At 42.5% G+C, this 18,339-nt stretch overlaps 1 protein-coding gene across 1 annotated transcript in view; it reads right to left on the reverse strand.

Annotated features, from left to right (window-relative positions):
- The window catches only part of LOC106565913 (uncharacterized), a 104,824-nt gene that overhangs the window by 13,700 nt on the left and 72,785 nt on the right, over positions 1-18,339 (reverse strand). The window contains exons 5-13 of the mRNA XM_014133599.3: positions 16,253-16,375; positions 5,825-5,947; positions 4,282-4,407; positions 2,760-2,882; positions 2,526-2,648; positions 2,274-2,411; positions 831-953; positions 372-494; positions 59-235 (exon numbers count right to left, since the gene is read on the reverse strand). Coding sequence (XP_013989074.3) covers positions 59-235; positions 372-494; positions 831-953; positions 2,274-2,411; positions 2,526-2,648; positions 2,760-2,882; positions 4,282-4,407; positions 5,825-5,947; positions 16,253-16,375 — 1,179 coding nt within the window. The remainder of the gene's footprint in view (positions 1-58; positions 236-371; positions 495-830; positions 954-2,273; positions 2,412-2,525; positions 2,649-2,759; positions 2,883-4,281; positions 4,408-5,824; positions 5,948-16,252; positions 16,376-18,339) is intronic.

The following is an 18,339-nucleotide window of genomic DNA, read 5'->3' on the forward strand; positions in this document are numbered from 1 at the left end:
GACACAGAGCTAATAAGATCCAGGCCCAAAGTGTCTGTGTTCGGGTTCAGTGGCTCACCAAATTTCTCTGCTAGCATGCTCTCAGCCAGCAGCTCTCTAGCATCATCATCCTCATAGTCATCATAGCGCTCCAGGGGCTGGTTGTAGTCCTGCAGCAGGGCGAGCTGGGGCTGAGCCAGGGTCCCCACAATATCCTGGCTCCCACTAGACAGGGCCTCAACTGTATTCCCCAGCGCTGCAGAGTAAGAGAGAGACAGAGAAAGAGACAGACAAACAGAGAGAGAGAGTAAAAGGTTACCAGGATGTCCACATGGAGTGTGATGGTGCTGTGGCCCTAGGCAACAACATTTCATTTGATTGGTGTAACTCACGTTCACAGGAGCGTCGGTCCTCGTCCAGACGGAAGCCCTGGCGGCAGAAACACTGGAAGGAGCCGGCGGTGTTCTGGCATGTGTGATCACAGCCACCATTGGCCACCAGACACTCATCCACATCTACACAACACACACACACACAGTCCAGAGTCCAGTCACTTTACAAAAACACTGCTCCTCAGTCATGTTAATTGATATAAATGGCAAATTTAGAGTTGAATAAATGTTGTTATGTAATAAACAATGTACAGAAAACCAAAGAATACACTTCATTTTCAACAAACAAGCATTTCACTGTGACAAATAAACTTTGATTTGATTTGAAACATGACTAAAATGTTACAGCATCATGTACATATTATAAGTTCAACTGGAAGTATTCCAGGTGCAACAGTTATATTGTATAATGAGTGCCCCACTAGATCACTATTCTAGGGTTATAGAGGGTGAACATACCATCACAGCTACATCCATCTGAGTTGAGGCGGTAGCCCGCTGTGCAGTAACACTCATAGCCCCCAGGGTAGTTGGTACAGTCCTGTTCGCAGCATGAACTTCCCTCTCCACACTCGTCCAGGTCTGCCAAACAAAACACACACAATGAAAAGCATTACTCGGATGATCATGATATTGTGATATGTTACAAACCAGGCACATGTTAAACTGACCTGAGTTAAAGGGTAAAGATTCATCTCTAGACTGACCAACACCGATCTGAGCTGAATGGTCTCTAGAATGAATGGTAAAGATTAGTCTCTAGACCGAATGGTAAAGGTTAGTCTCTAGATTGAATGGTAAAGGTTAGTCTCTAGACCGAATGGAAAAGGTTAGTCTCTAGATTGAACTGTAAAGATTAGTCTCTAGACCGAATGGAAAAGGTTAGTCTCTAGATTGAACTGTAAAGATTAGTCTCTAGACCGAATGGAAAAGGTTAGTCTCTAGACTGAATGGAAAAGGTTAGTCTCTAGATTGAACTGTAAAGATTAGTCTCTAGACCGAATGGAAAAGGTTAGTCTCTAGACCGAATGGAAAAGGTTAGTCTCTAGACCGAATGGAAAAGGTTAGTCTCTAGACTGAATGGAAAAGGTTAGTCTCTAGATTGAACTGTAAAGATTAGTCTCTAGACCGAATGGAAAAGGTTAGTCTCTAGATTGAACTGTAAAGGTTAGACTCTAGACTGAACTGTAAAGGTTAGTCTCTAGACTGAATGATAAAGGTTAGTCTCTAGACTGAATGATAAAGGTTAGTCTCTAGACTGAATGATAAAGGTTAGTCTCTAGACTGAATGATAAAGGTTGGTCTCTAGACTGAATGATAAAGGTTAGTCTCTAGACTGAATGATAAAGATTAGTCTCTAGACTGAATGATAAAGGTTAGTCTCTAGACTGAATGATAAAGGTTGGTCTCTAGACTGAACTGTAAAGGTTAGTCTCTAGACTGAATGATAAAGGTTAGTCTCTAGACTGAACTGTAAAGGTTAGTCTCTAGACTGAATGATAAAGGTTAGTCTCTAGACTGAACTGTAAAGGTTAGTCTCTAGACTGAATGATAAAGGTTAGTCTCTAGACTGAATGATAAAGGTTGGTCTCTAGACTGAATGATAAAGGTTAGTCTCTAGACTGAACTGTAAAGGTTAGTCTCTAGACTGAATGATAAAGGTTAGTCTCTAGACTGAACTGTAAAGGTTAGTCTCTAGACTGAATGATAAAGGTTAGTCTCTAGACTGAATGATAAAGGTTGGTCTCTAGACTGAATGATAAAGGTTAGTCTCTAGACTGAACTGTAAAGGTTAGTCTCTAGACTGAATGATAAAGGTTAGTCTCTAGACTGAATGGTAAAGGACTGATCTGAGCTGTAAAGGTTCAGGTCTAAATGGTAAAGGTTAGTCTCTAGACTGACCGACACAGGTCTTGAGGTCATCCTCCAGTCGTAAACCCTGGTTACAGCTGCAGGCAGGGCCGCCGGTGGAGTGCTGGCAGTGATGGGAGCAGCCTCCGTTGTTGCTCTCACAGCTGTTGACGATCTCCATCTCAATCCCTGCCACAGAAACACGAGATGACACTCCCATTACTTCTGATTGAAACATTTTGTACATTTCAGATCATTTCAAACAGGCAAAGAGATGATGATGATTATAGGAGCCAAACTCACGGTAGCACTGGCGTCCGTCTGCTCCCAGCTCGTAGGCAGTGTCACACACACAGGCAAAGGAGCCCGGGGTGTTGTGGCAGGCATGAGCACATCCCGTCTGTTCAGACTCACACTCATCAATATCTGGGACAGATAAACAAAGAGTATATACGGATCTATTCTAGAACTTAAATACAGAGACATGATTGACCCTGTATGAACAGTAGTGCAGTAGTTAACAGGTGGACATCTTACCCTCACAGGTCTTCCTGTCCTCTGCCAGCTTGTACCCATTTCTACAGTGACAGTGGGTCTTGCCAGCATCAACAAGACAGTCTTGCTGGCAGCCGCCATTCTTATCACGACATGGATTCTCCACTTTAACATAGGAGACACAACGTTTAATGTTGACAGCACTTTATCTTGAAAAATATTTTACATTTCTAACAAATATAATCGTAAGGCGGCACACAATTGGTAGGCTGTCATTGTAAATAAGAATTTGTTGTTAACTGACTTGCCTAGTTAAATAAAGGTTCAATTTTTTTAAATCAGTGGGAAGGGGGAGGGCATTTATCTAAAATGCAGAAGTACTTTGAATACACCCTGACACATCTACTCAAGACAAAGGTCCCAACTCTACACTGGGCTGAGTACTTTTCTGCATATTTGTGTGCGTTTAACTTGTATCTGCCTGTCCTGTACACTACAGCAGCTGGAGTGAGAAGCTTCAGCACTGCAGAAATTAGAGGAAGCTGGTCCTGGCCAACCATTACAACGTAAAAGTGTCTAAAAGACAGTAATTATTCAGAAATTATCATCTTCCTTCCCTCAGAGAGAACTAGTCTACCTCAGCACTCAGCAAGAGAGAGAAAGAGAGGGAGAGAGAGAGAACGAGAGGGAGAGAGAGAAGAGGGCCAGACATTGGGCTGTCAGAGCATAATGTTAACTAATGTTGAGAAAACAGGAAAGACGAGTGAACACTTCAAATCAGGGTCGTATTCACACTAATTTAACGTCTCATCTCCTGAATGGAAGTCCAACTTACCCTTCCTCCGACATTTTGTTGGACATGAACTATTGGCAGCCATGAATCTATAGTGTTATGACAAACCCTTCAAAATGACACCTTGGATTCACAAATACCCTTCCCTCAACTCTCTAAATGCTGTCGTGCTTGTATCATGCTTACACTCTCCCCTCTCCGTCTATCCATTACTTAGACATGTTGCAATTGTATAGTTACAGCTTAAAGCTCCTGCAAGCATGGTTATCCACAGTTAGTTTCATGTCTGTATCAGGCTGCTTTCTCTCTTAGCTGCCCGTCACTCAACATGCACAGAAAGCTGCTCTCTCTCTCTGCACTGCATCCATCTTCAGCCAAAGACAGTGTGCACTTTGCTCAGTGTGCATTCACAATCAGTAATGTAGCCTATATTTGTGATGAAAAAGAGAAAACCATATGTTTACAATAAAATGTGACATCACACTCTGTCAACTTGCCCGCTATGCAGTCTTTCTACAAACATACTTAATCTGTAGTTTCCCATGTCAGACCTGAGATCCAACGATACACTGGGAGAGTGAAAGGAAACGCCATTAAATGTGACGTGGGAGCTTGTTTCTTATTTGTTTTTAATTGGTTGAAATATTATTTTCACCTGGAGAGTATTTCAGTACTTGGCAAGTGCTTGGATAGATTATTCATCTGTGAGTGAGTATGTGAGTGCTGTTGAGTGCATAGTAGTGTAGAAGACCAGAGGATGGGTACACTCACGTTTGCAGTGCTTTCCATCGTCAGCAAGCACGTAGTTGGCTCTACAGCGGCAGCGGAAGGCAGTGGGGGTCTGCTGTACACAGAAATGCTCACATCCTCCATTACTGATGCCACATGATTGGACAGCTGGACACAGACACACAGATACAATACATTTTTGTTATATTGTGCGAGGAGATCCATTGCATTTTCACAGTAACCCTTCTACCCTTTACTCTGCATCCTTTGCTCTTTCTGAAAGGCTGCAAGCTCAGAAGTGCTACTAACACAAACACTGTGCTAAACACCTCAGTGGTTTGTTCTACTCTGACCCAGTAAAGAGCCATCAACAGGCCTGAAGGGCCAATAATCACACAGACAGCGGAAGGAAGGTCCTCAGTGGTGAAGGAAACTCTGAGATGATGAGTTGAAGCCAGAGCCAGCTCACTGACTGATCTCTGCTTTCTACATCTCTTTGTCTCTCCCATGCAGCCATAGCATGTCTCTGCTTGACCTGGTTCTCTGGGAGAACATTAAGTAGAGGTTTTAACAGCAGGTGTTGTTTAATGGTGTTTTGATAAAGTGAGGGACAGACCAGAGCCCATCCACCATCTGAAACTGTTAGATCCCTCCATCAACTACACTGGCTGGACACAGTATGCGTCCATCTGCTTGATTAGGTGGACCGCTCCTGGAAAGCCATGAGCTGGATATGAAAAAATGACTGATATGTTGAATTGATATGGGAAGACATCTGGTGTTCCTTTCCTCTCCTGCGTATGTGGCTATTGGTATGCATCTCTCTCTCTCGCAAGAGAGGGATGTACAGTATCCATCCCATCCAGTGGTAGAGCACAGTTCCCAGACCTCTGTCAGGAGAAAGATATGCAGACTCACAGATAAGCATCACCCCTGAGACAGTCCACATGTGCATTGTGATTATTAGTGCAATCAGTCATCATCCCCTGTGCTCCACACTGCAGCCATCACATAACTCTGTGACACTAGGGTCCCCCTATCTATCCTGTTTCATTCCTATACTCATATCATATACATTGTGCCAAAGCCAAGAAAAGCAGCATACATTTCCATTCTAAATGTCAGAGAAGACGCCCTGTGTACATTCCAAGCTGTGTGCATTGAGATTGAGTTTATACTCATGTGCTAACAGCTGTTTTTAAAAGCCTTGGGGCTGTACACTGAGCCGTGCATCTCGGCGATGATAGAGACAAGTTACAGGTACAACGTAAACACACAGGCGGGAGAGCTGGAGGGTAAATGGATCTCACACGGAGTTAGGCCAGCGGCCTCATTGAGATTGCCTAAGACTTTAAATACCACACTGACAGAATGAAATGTAGAGAAGGATTGGCTTTTCAACTAAACTGAGACCTTTCTATACTGTAGTTCCTCAGGGCTATACTAACTCCTACCTGGCCCTGGGTTTTCCAACAGCTTCCAGTGACTAGAATGACACCATATGTTTGTGGTTTGTATATCATGATGATGTTGTATAACATAGGGTTATCAGGTTAATTGTCCACTGGGGGCTGTTGTTACTCACCGATGCAGGTGCGTGCATCCACATGGAGTCGAGAGCCTGGGTTGCATTCACAGTGATAGGAGCCCCTGGTGTTCACGCATCTGTGCTGGCAGCCCCCGTTATAGACCTGGCACTCATCAATATCTGCAGGGCCACGCACCACACACACACACACACACACACAGAGCGAGGAAGGGAATTTATATCAATTGTCCTAAAGGTTGTCTCATTATCAGAATTGTACCGCTGAATAATCAGCTCCAGAAAGCTTCCATGTGCTGAGACAGGAATTTAGACTCAGCTTTAGGAGAAAGAATTTAGACTCAGCTTTAGGAGAAAGATACACTCCTACATTTTTCATTTGGCATTTTACAGACTCTCTTATCCAGAGCGACTTACAAGAGCATTTAGGGTTAAGTGCAGGGCCGGTACGATACCAGTATCTCAAACTCGTTAGTATCATGGCAAGGAAATAAAACACAAAACGGATTTAACTTCTTCAGGAAAACGGCTCGTGTTCGTGTTTTATTTTTGACAGTGAATTATTTTTTTTGCAATACTGGCATCGTCCCAGCCCTAGTTAAGTGCCTTGCTCAAGGGCACATCGACAGATTTTTCTCCTAGTCAGCTCTGGGATTCAAACCAGTGACCTTTCGGTTACTGGCCCAATGCGCTTAACCGCAAGGTTACCTGCCACCCTCCAAGAGGAAGGAGTAAGATGGATGAGGGTACAAGTACTCCGCCAGTGCACCAGTGCCCAAACAAACAACTCCTCCATGTGGTAACAACTACTGAACAGTTAAATCCAAATTAAAATTTCTGTACTCTCTCTATCAATCTCAGGGACATGTCACAGGAGCATTTGGGAACCCAAATCGAAGCACACAAAACATAGACATTCCACCAAACCAAACACTGAGATTATAAACAAATTAAGACAGATGTTCTTTATCAGGGAGACTAAACAGGGGAAAAAATACGACTTGTCCTTTCTGCAATGTCATTTCAAAATGTTAAAAACTCATTTCCAGTTTATAACTCATGCAAGGGGTTAACAAATAATCGTAGGCCAGCCATAACTGACCCCAGTGATATCGGAGGTGGACCGTTCTGTTTTGACTGGTAACATTCAGTATGTCGGAAGGTTCGTACAGTCTTTATATTAGGCTTGTGAATCACTATGAGGTGAACAGTTGCCGGCCAATCTGACTGTCTATACAATAAGTAACACACCATAAAATGACTGATGGTTGGGGCCAGTTGAAATAACTAAGGCAGAATGAGTTATGTGCCGCTCAGAGGAGTTCAGTAAGACCACTCACAGAGAATTTATCTTCAAGAAGAAACTATTTCAAGAATTCAGCTTAACCTCTGTGAAAAAATGTTTTTTTTAAACAAGAGGAAAGATAGGGAAGACTTAGTAGACAAGTTTCTATAATATTATCCTCTTCCCATTGTTTAGTTCTTATTATACAATGGGTGGGTCTAATCCTGGATGCTGATTGGTTAAAACTGCACTGGGGTTGCTGGATCGAATCCCCAAGCTGACAAGGTAAAAATCTGTCGTTCTGCCCCTGAACAAGGCAGTTAACCCACTGTTCCCCGGTAGGCCGTCATTGTAAATAAGAATTTGTTCTTAACTGACTTGCCTAGTTAAATAAAGGTAAAAAAAAATGGTTTCAGTATTGAAATTTGATTTCCAGCTGTCCCAAAGAAATGAAGGTGTCGGGAGCCGATGAAACAGACAGCTAGGCAGCTTTTCTCAGCCAGTCGAAATCATGAGTCAGCATAATTGTTATGGATATACACAAAGAAATGTCAAAAGAAAACAGGTCAAACAAAATGAAGTGCAGCTAGTTTGCAGTCTTCCCAGCTTCAGTTTGAGGTGATTGTGTTAGCTGTGTTGTTGGCTAGCTCCTCTGAACAACAGAGGACATTTTCTATGCCAGGTGTATTCTATTGATGTATGCAAATAAATGTCACCAGAAAACAGCTCAAACAAATGCAGCTACTTTGTTGTTATTCTGGCTGCACTGTTTGACGTGACTGTAAGTTAGCCGTAGTTGGCTAGCTAACAAGAAAGGGACAAGAACGTTGCCAGCCAGTATGGCAATAGAACATTTAGAACAAACGACTGGGTACCATCTATAGACACAGAAAAAAAAGACTTAATGACTGAGTCGCAGCTCTGACAACCGAACCGATAGAACGAACAACCAGCCAGCTTGGGTAGCAACCCTAGATTTGTGTCGAGACTATATCTTGTGGAAGGATGAATAAATTAATCAAATAAAAATAATATGAATAAATGAATCCAAATATTTTTTTCAATGAAAATATATAAATCATTATTTGAATATGTTGGTAAGCCGTTGTATAAAAGTGGTAATGCCCTCGAAGCCGGTGTTTGGAGGATATATCGGCACGGTTTGCCGGCCCTTGACTTTGTATTGGGCCTAAAAACACCCGTGCCAATGTATCCTCCAAACATTGTCTTCGAGGGCATTATCACTTAATTATGTCATTGTGTTGTGCTTTGCATTGTGAACAATATGAAATTGTGAAGCCATGTGTTATGCACTACTCGAGTTACTGAAGGCAAATCCCAAATGTTTCATGATCTATTTCTCCTTTGTAATATTCAGCAATAATGAACATTCATCACACATAAAAAGCCTCATAACAATAATAGACTCCTCAATTGGAACAATAATGTACTCATTGTGTGCTAATGTCATTACACTGTCATGGTGGCACATCCCCCTTTTCAGTGGTGACTTAACTCTGCCTAACATGATCAATCTTTCTCTTTTCATGCACTTGGAGCCATGGAGGGGAAAATGAGATCCAGAGGCACAGTACCAGAAGGAGAGAGCCCAGAGAACCCCCTCCCCTCCCAGAGCCCTGGTGGCTGGTGGCACGCTATGTGGGATCTGGACTGGCACGGCTGAGCTCCATTGCCGTCATTACACGGCACCCCAGCGATGTCTGTCTGACATGAAAGCAGCCTGATAGACACTAACAGCCTGTGATCACATCCAGAACAAAATGTATCACAGTGGATTCTGGGAGGGAACAGAAGCCCTCCCCTGGGGGTTACAATACCTACATAATGGAGAGGGAGATTTTATGAATATTTATTTTTGGCCTTGCTGCTTGTAACCCCAACAGAACAGATTTAAATACTGTATAATCAGAAACACTAAGCCAAGCCATAGTGTGCACTGTGCAGTGGGTTAGAGAAGCATGCAACCATTTCAGTCCTTACTGTGCTGTACATCCTACACCACCAGTATTCCTCATCTCTAGTTCTGTCTATAGATGAACCCATCCACTCCCATTGGAGGCATCTTTTAAGATGGTGTTTTGGGACAGAGTACATCCTCTACACATTATACCAATTTAGCTCCAAACTGCTGCCAAAATTCAGCTCAGTTCCATCCAGGAAAGCTGGCAGGCAGATGGGTGCTTCTCTTTTCTGTCCATGCAGCATGTTTTTGTTTGGTTTTTAATGAAATCACTCCAAAGATGTGGCGCTGTTTCCCTGTGGACCATGGCATACTGTAAAAGCTCTCTAGGCTGGTTTCCATGTCTAGAACATGATTCCACAGAGCATGGTCCCAAAGCCTCAGCAGCCACAGGCTTACAGCAGCCATCAGGCCAGTAGCCATTGTGCCAGTTTTCACTATTCATGGGAAAATTGTTTAGCTTTGGTATTTCTCCAAGCAGGAAATCTACATGGATTTCTAGCTGATTCTCAGTTGTGTGGTTTGAATACAAATTAGGATGCACCTGACTCATGCAGCCAGATATAGGACGATGTACTGCATGTAAGATATTGGACCCATTCACATAAACCAGAGTTTGACTGTCTATCTTCCAGAGCTGCACTGAAGTAACTCTCAAAGGTAGTAACTCTCAAACTGAAAGTGTTTAGTAATTTTTTATAGTGACAAGACCTGTTAAGTTTACAACTGGAGTCATGTCATATTTATGTTAGCATTACTAAACGTGGCTTTCTACATGCATATTTCATGTAAAGACTTCTTATCTCCACTGATAAGTGGAAGCCTCCACTTCTACTGGAGTGATGTGGGTAGTGCCGGGCTACACACAAGGGCACCAGTCCATCTCCATAGTAGGAGTAGACTGATAACACTGAGACTTCCTCTGCATTGCTGACATAACATAAAACATGATCCTACTAGAGTGCACAATAGTACACCTGTCATCCAACTGAAAGTGATGGGAAGAGTTGTTCAGGCTTGGTCTAATGATCTGGATGAAAATATTATATAGGGGAAAGCTTGACCCAGATGACCTCTTAATCATAAGGTTAAATAATCCATCCAGATTTTGGCAAGTAGTGAAGGGTTTGGAATGCAAAAAAGATACACAGCTTCCCAAAAAATTGTTGGTCGATACACAGATTGTAACTGAGAGAACCTCCATTCTGAAAGCCTTGAATACGCATTTTTTAGATGCAGGCAGTTTATTTGAAAAAGTGAAAGGTATAATTGAGCCCCCTATGAATTTACCAGACACCCCTGTGTACTCCTCCACCAGGTTCTCCTTTTCATCCTTCTCTGTTTCAGAGGTGTGTAAAGCCCTGAAAGAAATTGATGGGGGAAAATCCCCTGGCCCTGATGAACTAGACCCCCGCCTCCTACACCTAGCTGCAGACATCATTGCTCCCCCCCTTAACATGTATTTTTAACCTCACGCTTGATGTTAAGGAAATCACCAAGTTATGGAAATCTGCTTTTGTACTGCCTCTCTTGAAAGGTGGAGATCCTTCGCTGCTTGACAACTGTACTGTCAAAGGTACTCGATCTTAAATGGAATGCAATCAGGTTTTAGGTCTGGCCACAGCACTGTTTCAGCAACATTGAAGGTTTTAAATGACATCCATTGTGCTCTTGATAAGAAGTTACATTGTGTGTCTGTTTTTATTGATTTGTTAAATCGTACACAATGTGTAATGGCGGATGGTTGTAAATCCATAGAGGTGTGCTCAGGTGCTCAGGTGTTCCGCAAGGTTCTATTTTGGGCCCACTGTTGTTCATTTTGTATATCAACAACATTGGGGATCTTATTGAAACAGCAGATGATCATTTTTATGCAGATGATGCTGTTCTTTATTCAAGTGGTAGTAGTTTATCTTTAGCTTTTGAAATTGCCCAAAGAGCATTTAACATCATACAACAGAATCTGTATGATTTAAAGCTGATTCTAAATTCCGGTAAAACAAAATGCATGGTATTTTCAAATGCCAGGCATGTTACAAATCATGTCATTGCTACATTGGCTGGACATACTATAGAGCAAGTTAAAATGTACAAATATTTGGGTGTGTGGGTTGATGATAAGCTGAGCTTCACTGTGCATGAAGAGAACTTGGTAAGGAAGCTCAAGCTGAAAATAGGATTTTATTACATTTACATTTTAGTCATTTAGCAGACACTCTTATCCAGAGCGACTTACAGTAGTGAATACATACATTTCATTTCACGCATTATTTTATTATTATTTCATTTTTTTTGTACTGGCCCCCCGTGGGAATCAAACCCACAATCCTGGCGTTGCACACACCATGCTCTACCAACTGAGCTACAGTTGGTAGAGCAGTCGGTACCGGCATAAGGCTTGTTTTTCTTTTGAGGCCAGGAAGGAGCTGGTACGATGTACATTACTGCCGGTTTTAGATTTTAGTGATGTTATATATATGCAGGCTTCAGCCACTACCCTGAGAGCACTTGATTCAGTGTATCATGCAGCCCTCAGGTTTATTTCAAATCAGAAACATCTAACACATCATTGTGATCTCTACAGCGCTGTTGGCTGGACGTCATTGACCTTGCATAGGCTTAAACACTGGTATACGCTGATTTATAAGGCCATATTGGGTAAAATGCCATTTTATCTCTGTTCATTTTTAGTCAGGTCAGTAAATAAATATCAATTACGGTCCCATACTGATTTGCTTCTAACAGTACCAAAAATTAGAACAGGACATGGTAGAAATAGTTTTAGTTACCTAGCTCCGTGGTCCTGGAATTTTGTCATGAACATTTTAAAATGCGATGATCTAGTTTCGTGGGTGGAGTTTAAACACTTGATCGATGTATATATCATAGAAGAGTGTAATTGTTTTTAGGCCAGCTGTTTTTAGTCAAGACGTTTGTGTTTTTAATGTATAATGTTTTTGTTGTACTGTACGTGTGTTTATAGTATTGTTTAATGTTGTGTATGTAAGTTGTTTTGTCTGAAACGTTGTTTCCTCTGCTGCTATTGGACCAGGTCTCTCTTGGACAAGAGATGTTATCTCAATGAGAAAAACCTGTAGAAATAAAGGTCAAATAAATGTCTTCCCTGTGGCTCAGTTGGTAGGGCATGGTGTTTGCAATGCCAGCATGGTGTGTGCAACGCCAGGGTTGTGGGTTTGATTCCCACGGGGGGCCAGTACAAAAAAAAAATGCATGAAATTAAATGTATGTATTCACTACTGTAAGTTGCTCTGGATAAGAGTGTCTGCTAAAAATAAATAAAATGTAAAAAAAAATTAATTCAGTTAAAATTACTCAAAACCAACAATAGTGTAACAGGCTTTGCCATATATGACATAAACCCACTGAGATATCATTTATAGGCAGTATTGCCCATGCAAGAGTAAACATAACAACAGAAGTGTGGTGTGTACTGTAGCACTCACCTGGCCCATGATATCCCATGTTGTAGCCATTATATCGATGGAAGCAGTCAGGCATATAGCAAATCCTTCTATGATAGCGGTGGTACAGATTTTTAGCACCCAAGACTGGATATATATGAGCCCCAAAACACCCCACAAGGAGCATCAACCATCCTGACAATGCCATGTCCAAGAACTAGCCTACTATATATTCTCACAGATAGAAAACATGTATTTATGGCCAAAAAAATGCTAACATAAGCCCACATGCAATTTACAAAATGACAACTACAATGCTGTTTGAGATACGTTAAAACAAGACATGAATATACAAAAGATCTAAACCCTGTTTTGATTTTTCATTTCAGTCACATCTTGTGTAAAGGCAGAACAACTTCTTGCTCCCTCTGATTTCTCCCCCCTCTATATATCTCTCTCTTTTTAGTCTCGCCCTCGCTCTCTCTGCCTGCCTCCTTCACCATGTCTGTCTCCCATGTCCTGGACATTTAAGGCCCTCCCCCTCCTCCTCCTCCTCCTCCTCCTCCTCCTCCCCCTCCTCCTCCTCCTCCTCCTCCTCTCTTCCACACTCTCCTCAAAGTAGCCCACATGCTCAAGCCTACGATCACACATGCTACTATAATGTACCATTGGAAGAATGATATCGTATTTGACAGAAATTACATTATTGTGAGTGTTAAAAAGCCAATATTTAAAATGATAGTGATTTAGGACTATAGTTGGCAATGCTTTTCCTGCCACTTCAAGGGCTGATATATGTGAAAGCATGTGATTGATTTATAGGATATGGCATGCAGGTACTAGAAGGAATGTGAAAAGAAGATTTATTATAAAATAACTCAACTTTTCTTTTGATATACAAATGTAAGAAATAACTGCCAAAGTACAATATAGCCAGATCTGATAAGTGCCAAGGGTACAATTTTATATTTCGAAAGCAAACATCAGAGAAAAGAATGAATCTTGCAGTGACCCCATCTACTCAGGAGTCTCTCATCCCTTGCCAACACATACATTTAAACAGTGGAGGCTGAACCATGACAGGTCTTTATTGGGTTGAAAAATAATGCATGAACGTGGTCAAAAACAATTGTCACGATTTGTACAAAAATGGCTCATATAAAGAACTCTGAAGCTGGTATGGGGTTATTTTCTACTTATACATTCTCATTTAGACCCCAATCCCACCACTGGTGGGCGTGGCCAAAGAGCTCTATTTTCATGTAATCTGACCACAGCACTGGTTCCAATCCAAGTACCAACGCCATTTAGCAAATTCAGGCGTTTACATTTGTTGGATAACATGAAATTAGAGCTCTTTGGCGACACACACCAGTGGTGGGTTTGGGGTCTAAATGAGAATGTATAAGCAGACGGAAAAAAAAAGACATACAGTAAAACATGGGGGTGGATCTTTGATGTTATTGGGCTACATTTTTGCTTCCACTGGTCCTGGGGCCCTTGTTAAAGTCAACAGCATCATGAACTTTACCCAGTACCAGGACATTTTTGCCAAAAACCTGGTTGCCTCTGCCAGGAGGCTGAAACTTGGCCGCAAGGGGATCTTCCATCAAGACAATATCCCCAAGCACACATCAAATCCACAAAGAAATGGTTAATTGGCCACAAAATAAGTCTCCAAACTTGAACCCCATTGAAAACCTGTGGTTTGTTTTGAAGAGGACAGTCCATAAGTGCAGTCGAAGGATATCAAGGATCTGGAAAGACTCTGTATGGAGGAATGGTCTCAGATCCTTCCTAATGTGTTCTCCAATCTCATAAAACATTTTAGAAAAAGTCTTAGTGCTGTTATCCTCACAAGGTGAGGTATTACTTCAGGGTTTTTAGTTGAGATGGACAGGCCTGTAGGCCTGCCACATCTCAGGCAGCTCAGCACCATCTACAGAGACTGTCAGTCATACAGTAGGAATGCACTCACCATCCCTATGCTGTTAGACATACCATACACATACTGCATCTTCCTACATCCATTACAGTGCTGTCCACACAGGCACTGAAAACAGGCTTTTTAGGTGTTTAAGTTCAGTAAATATTCTGAACTTATTAATGAGCTGATATGTTTTTGTCCATTAGACATCAGAGCAGATGTCCATAGAGCGTGGTATTACCCCCAGCTGTGATAACATGCCTATTAGCAATCTTAATAACCACAACATAAAGTCTTTTTAAAAAATGGTTATTCAGCAGTCCCCATAGATGAACTGTTTTTGGTTCCATGTAGAACCCTCTGTGGAAAGGGTCCTACGTGGAACCCAAAAGGGTTCTACCTGGAACCAAAAATGGTTCTTCAAAGGATTATCCTATGGGGACACCCAAAGAACCCTTTTAGGTTCTAGATAGCACAAGTTTTTTCAAAAAATGTATCATTATTGGCTCCTTCAGTTAGCATTCACGCTGCACAGCATACCAAACAGGCTTCTCCTCAGGGCTGGGCGTAGCTACATATTGAACTTATCACTGCCATGTATTCAACGAATTACAGACATTCTCCAATGGAAAACATCAAGCTGAGCAAAAACAAAGATCCTTGAGTAAGTGGAATTTTAGATCTGTGTGGCTTATTTGTCTATTAGCCTTGGGTTCAAGCAGTATTCGCTTACTTTCTTTCCTTTGGAGGCAGTGGTGTTGATGGTGGTAGTGGTGGTGTTGGTGGTAGTGGTGGTGATGGTGGTAGTGGTGGTAATGGTGGTGGTAGTGATAGTAGTGGTGGTGATGGTGGTAGTGGTGATGGTAGTGGTTATGGTAGTGGTAATGATGGTTGTGGTAGTGATGGTAGAGGTGGAGGTAGTGGTGGTGATAGTAGTAGTGGTGATGGTGGTGGTAGTGGTGATGCTGGTAGTGGTGTCGATGGTATTGATTATAGTAGCGGCGATGGTGGTAGTAGTGGTGATGATAGTAGTGGTGGTGATGGTGGTAGTAGTGGTGTTAGTATTGATGATAGTAGTGGTGGTAGTGGTGATGTGGTAGTGGTGGTGGTAATGGTGGTGGTGGTGATGGTGGTAGTAGTGGTGATGGTGGTACTGGAGATGATGGTGGTTGTGGTGGTAGTGGTGGTGATGGTGGTTGTGGTGGTGATGATGGTAGTGGTGGTGATGGTGGTACTGGAGGTGATGGTGGTGATGATGGTAGTGGTGGTGATGATGGTAGTAGTGGTGATGGTGGTAGTGGTGGTGATGGTGGTAGTGGTGATGATGATAGTAGTTGTGGTGATGGTGGTACTGGAGGTGATGGTGGTGATGGTGGTAGTGGTGGTGTACGATGGTGGTAGTGGTGGTGTACGATGGTGGTAGTGGTGGTGTACGATGGTGGTAGTGGTGGTGTTAGTATTGATGATAGTAGTATTGGTGGTGGTGATGATGGTAGTAGTGGTGATGGTGGTACTGGAGGTGATGGTGGTAGTGGTGGTGATGGTGGTAGTAGCGGTGATGGTGGTAGTGGTGGTGATGGTGGTAGTGGCGGTGATGGTGGTAGTGGTGGTAGTGGTGGTGATGGTGGTAGTAGCGGTGATGGTGGTAGTGGTGGTGATGGTGGTAGTGGTGGTGATGGTGGTAGTAGCGGTAATGGTGGTAGTGGTGGTGTTAGTATTGATGATAGTAGTATAGGTAGTGGTGATGATGGTAGTAGTGGTGATGGTGGTACTGGAGGTGATGGTGGTGGTGTTAGTGGTGGTATTAGTAGTGTTGGTAGTGGTGGTGGTAGAGGAGGTAAGGAGGACTTACCTTGGCAGGTCTTGCCGTCACCCTTCAGCTGCTGACCAGAGGGACAACTGCAGTAGAAGCTGCCGATGGTGTTGCAGCACAGAGCCTCACAGCCTCCGTTAGTCTCCTCACACTCATTAACATCTGACAGGGACAGACAGACGGATCAGTCACACAGTAGCATACTTACTTAATGGTACCAATGTTACAGTAACATCAATAGAGTACAATACTGTACGAGACACAGTGCTTCTAAATGACAGAGCCACAGTCATGACAAATAACCATGAATTCATTAGCATCATGATTGCTGAGGAAATAAGATTGAAGAGTGAGAAATAATCTACAAGAAACGAAAGCAGTGTTTGTTGTTATCCTAGAAATTGGAAAATATCTGATGGGTTAAGTGTATCTTTTTGTTTAACTAAATTGAAAAATTACACACAACATCCATCAATATGTTTTCCCCCTAACGGGACATGCAAGAACTGCCAGAACACCAGCTAGTCACTTGGTAGAGCCAGTGATTAACTAACTTCCCTCAACCATATAAGTAGAAAAAAAGCTTTCTCTTTCATTTCATGTCAGATAGAGTTTAACTCCAATGTCTTCCAGGGATAAGTTTGGGTCTGGTTTGTGAGGTTTGGAAGAGCTGCTTCAAAGCTTAGGGAAAGTCATGACAACACTTAGCAGGCCAGTTTCCATCTTTAGGCAACATATTCAATCTCCAATGTAAGAAAACTGACTCTCTCAGTAATCCAATGTGGCACATAAGATTTGTTAAAACAATTATTTATGATATTAGCCTAATATGTCTAGTTTGACTTACTAACCTTATTGTGAGTCATGCAACTCAACTCTCTGAGATGTATTTCAAATATATGTCATAGTTTGAATGTAACCACAAGCTTTCAAGACACCATCTTGGTAACCATAAAATCCCTGCCAGCGACTTCATCAGCACATGAATAAAGCACACTGGTCAGATGAGAGAAACTCAGAAATTCAGCCAATAGAAACCAGACAGCCAGATAGTCTGCCAATCACCTAATGGCAATGCAATGCGTCCTTAAAAGCAACCATGTTTCCATTTCATCTATATCCTTTACACAGCCTGTCAGAGCTGTCATTCAACTGACCACATGTATTCTCTCTCCACTTCACTGTATACACACACCGACTCAGATCCTGATCAGGTGCTGACAGAAACCCAATGTATCTTTAGCTGGAAAAGTGAACATCCAAAGGTCATACAAATACAGTACAATCAGGGTCTTGATGACTGTAAAGTAATATAACTGTCTTCAACATCACAGGACTGCTTTTCATTCTTCATACCCATTGAAGGAATGCTACAAGTGCTGTGAAAGAACGGATGAGTGGGTGCTGAGAGAGAAAGGGGGAGGGGGAGGAGGGTATTTGCTTGGCACTACTAATAATTTTATAGCCCACTCTATGTCCATAAACAGAGGAGAGTCATGGAGCGATTCTGGGACTGCCAGAGGAAATGGAGGTTAGTTGTTTTCCTGTTTCAATGTATTTTTAGTGCATTCAGCCACTGCCAGCACTAACCAGCCAATTACAGACCTGGTATTTCTCTCCTAGTTTACAACGTCTGGACATGTCAATGCCAAAACACTGGGCTTTATATTCCCCATTCACCAAATATCAAAACAAATGCCGCTTCTCTAGTTTAATGAAATGTTCTACAAAGCATATATGGTGAGGATGATTTTCCACTCAGAGTAAAATTCCAGGGGAATAACACATTCCTGTCTCCTGCCTGTGAACAGAACGTGACCTGAACGTGACCTGAACGTGACCTGAACGTGACCTGCAGCTCAAGGACCTGACACCGGGGCCCTGGGGAAGTCCTGGCTGTTTTCATGTCCGTTTCTAAGGGGTCAGGAAGAGTGGGGCTGGGGGGCTGCATCCTCCCCCTGAGGACACACACCTGAGTGGCTCCCAGGTTTCATGCTGGGTCAGAGTCCCACTCATGTGTCATTCTGCTCAATGGGAAGAAGGAATGCTGAATTGCCATGGATCAAGTCCCACAAGGTCACAAGCTTTCCTGTCCTCACAATGAAGACAGAATAGAGAGTGGAAAT

The sequence above is a fragment of the Salmo salar genome, chromosome 12, assembly GCF_965601325.2.
Source record: "Salmo salar chromosome 12, fSalSal1, whole genome shotgun sequence".
NCBI classification, from domain to species: Eukaryota; Metazoa; Chordata; class Actinopteri; order Salmoniformes; family Salmonidae; genus Salmo; species Salmo salar.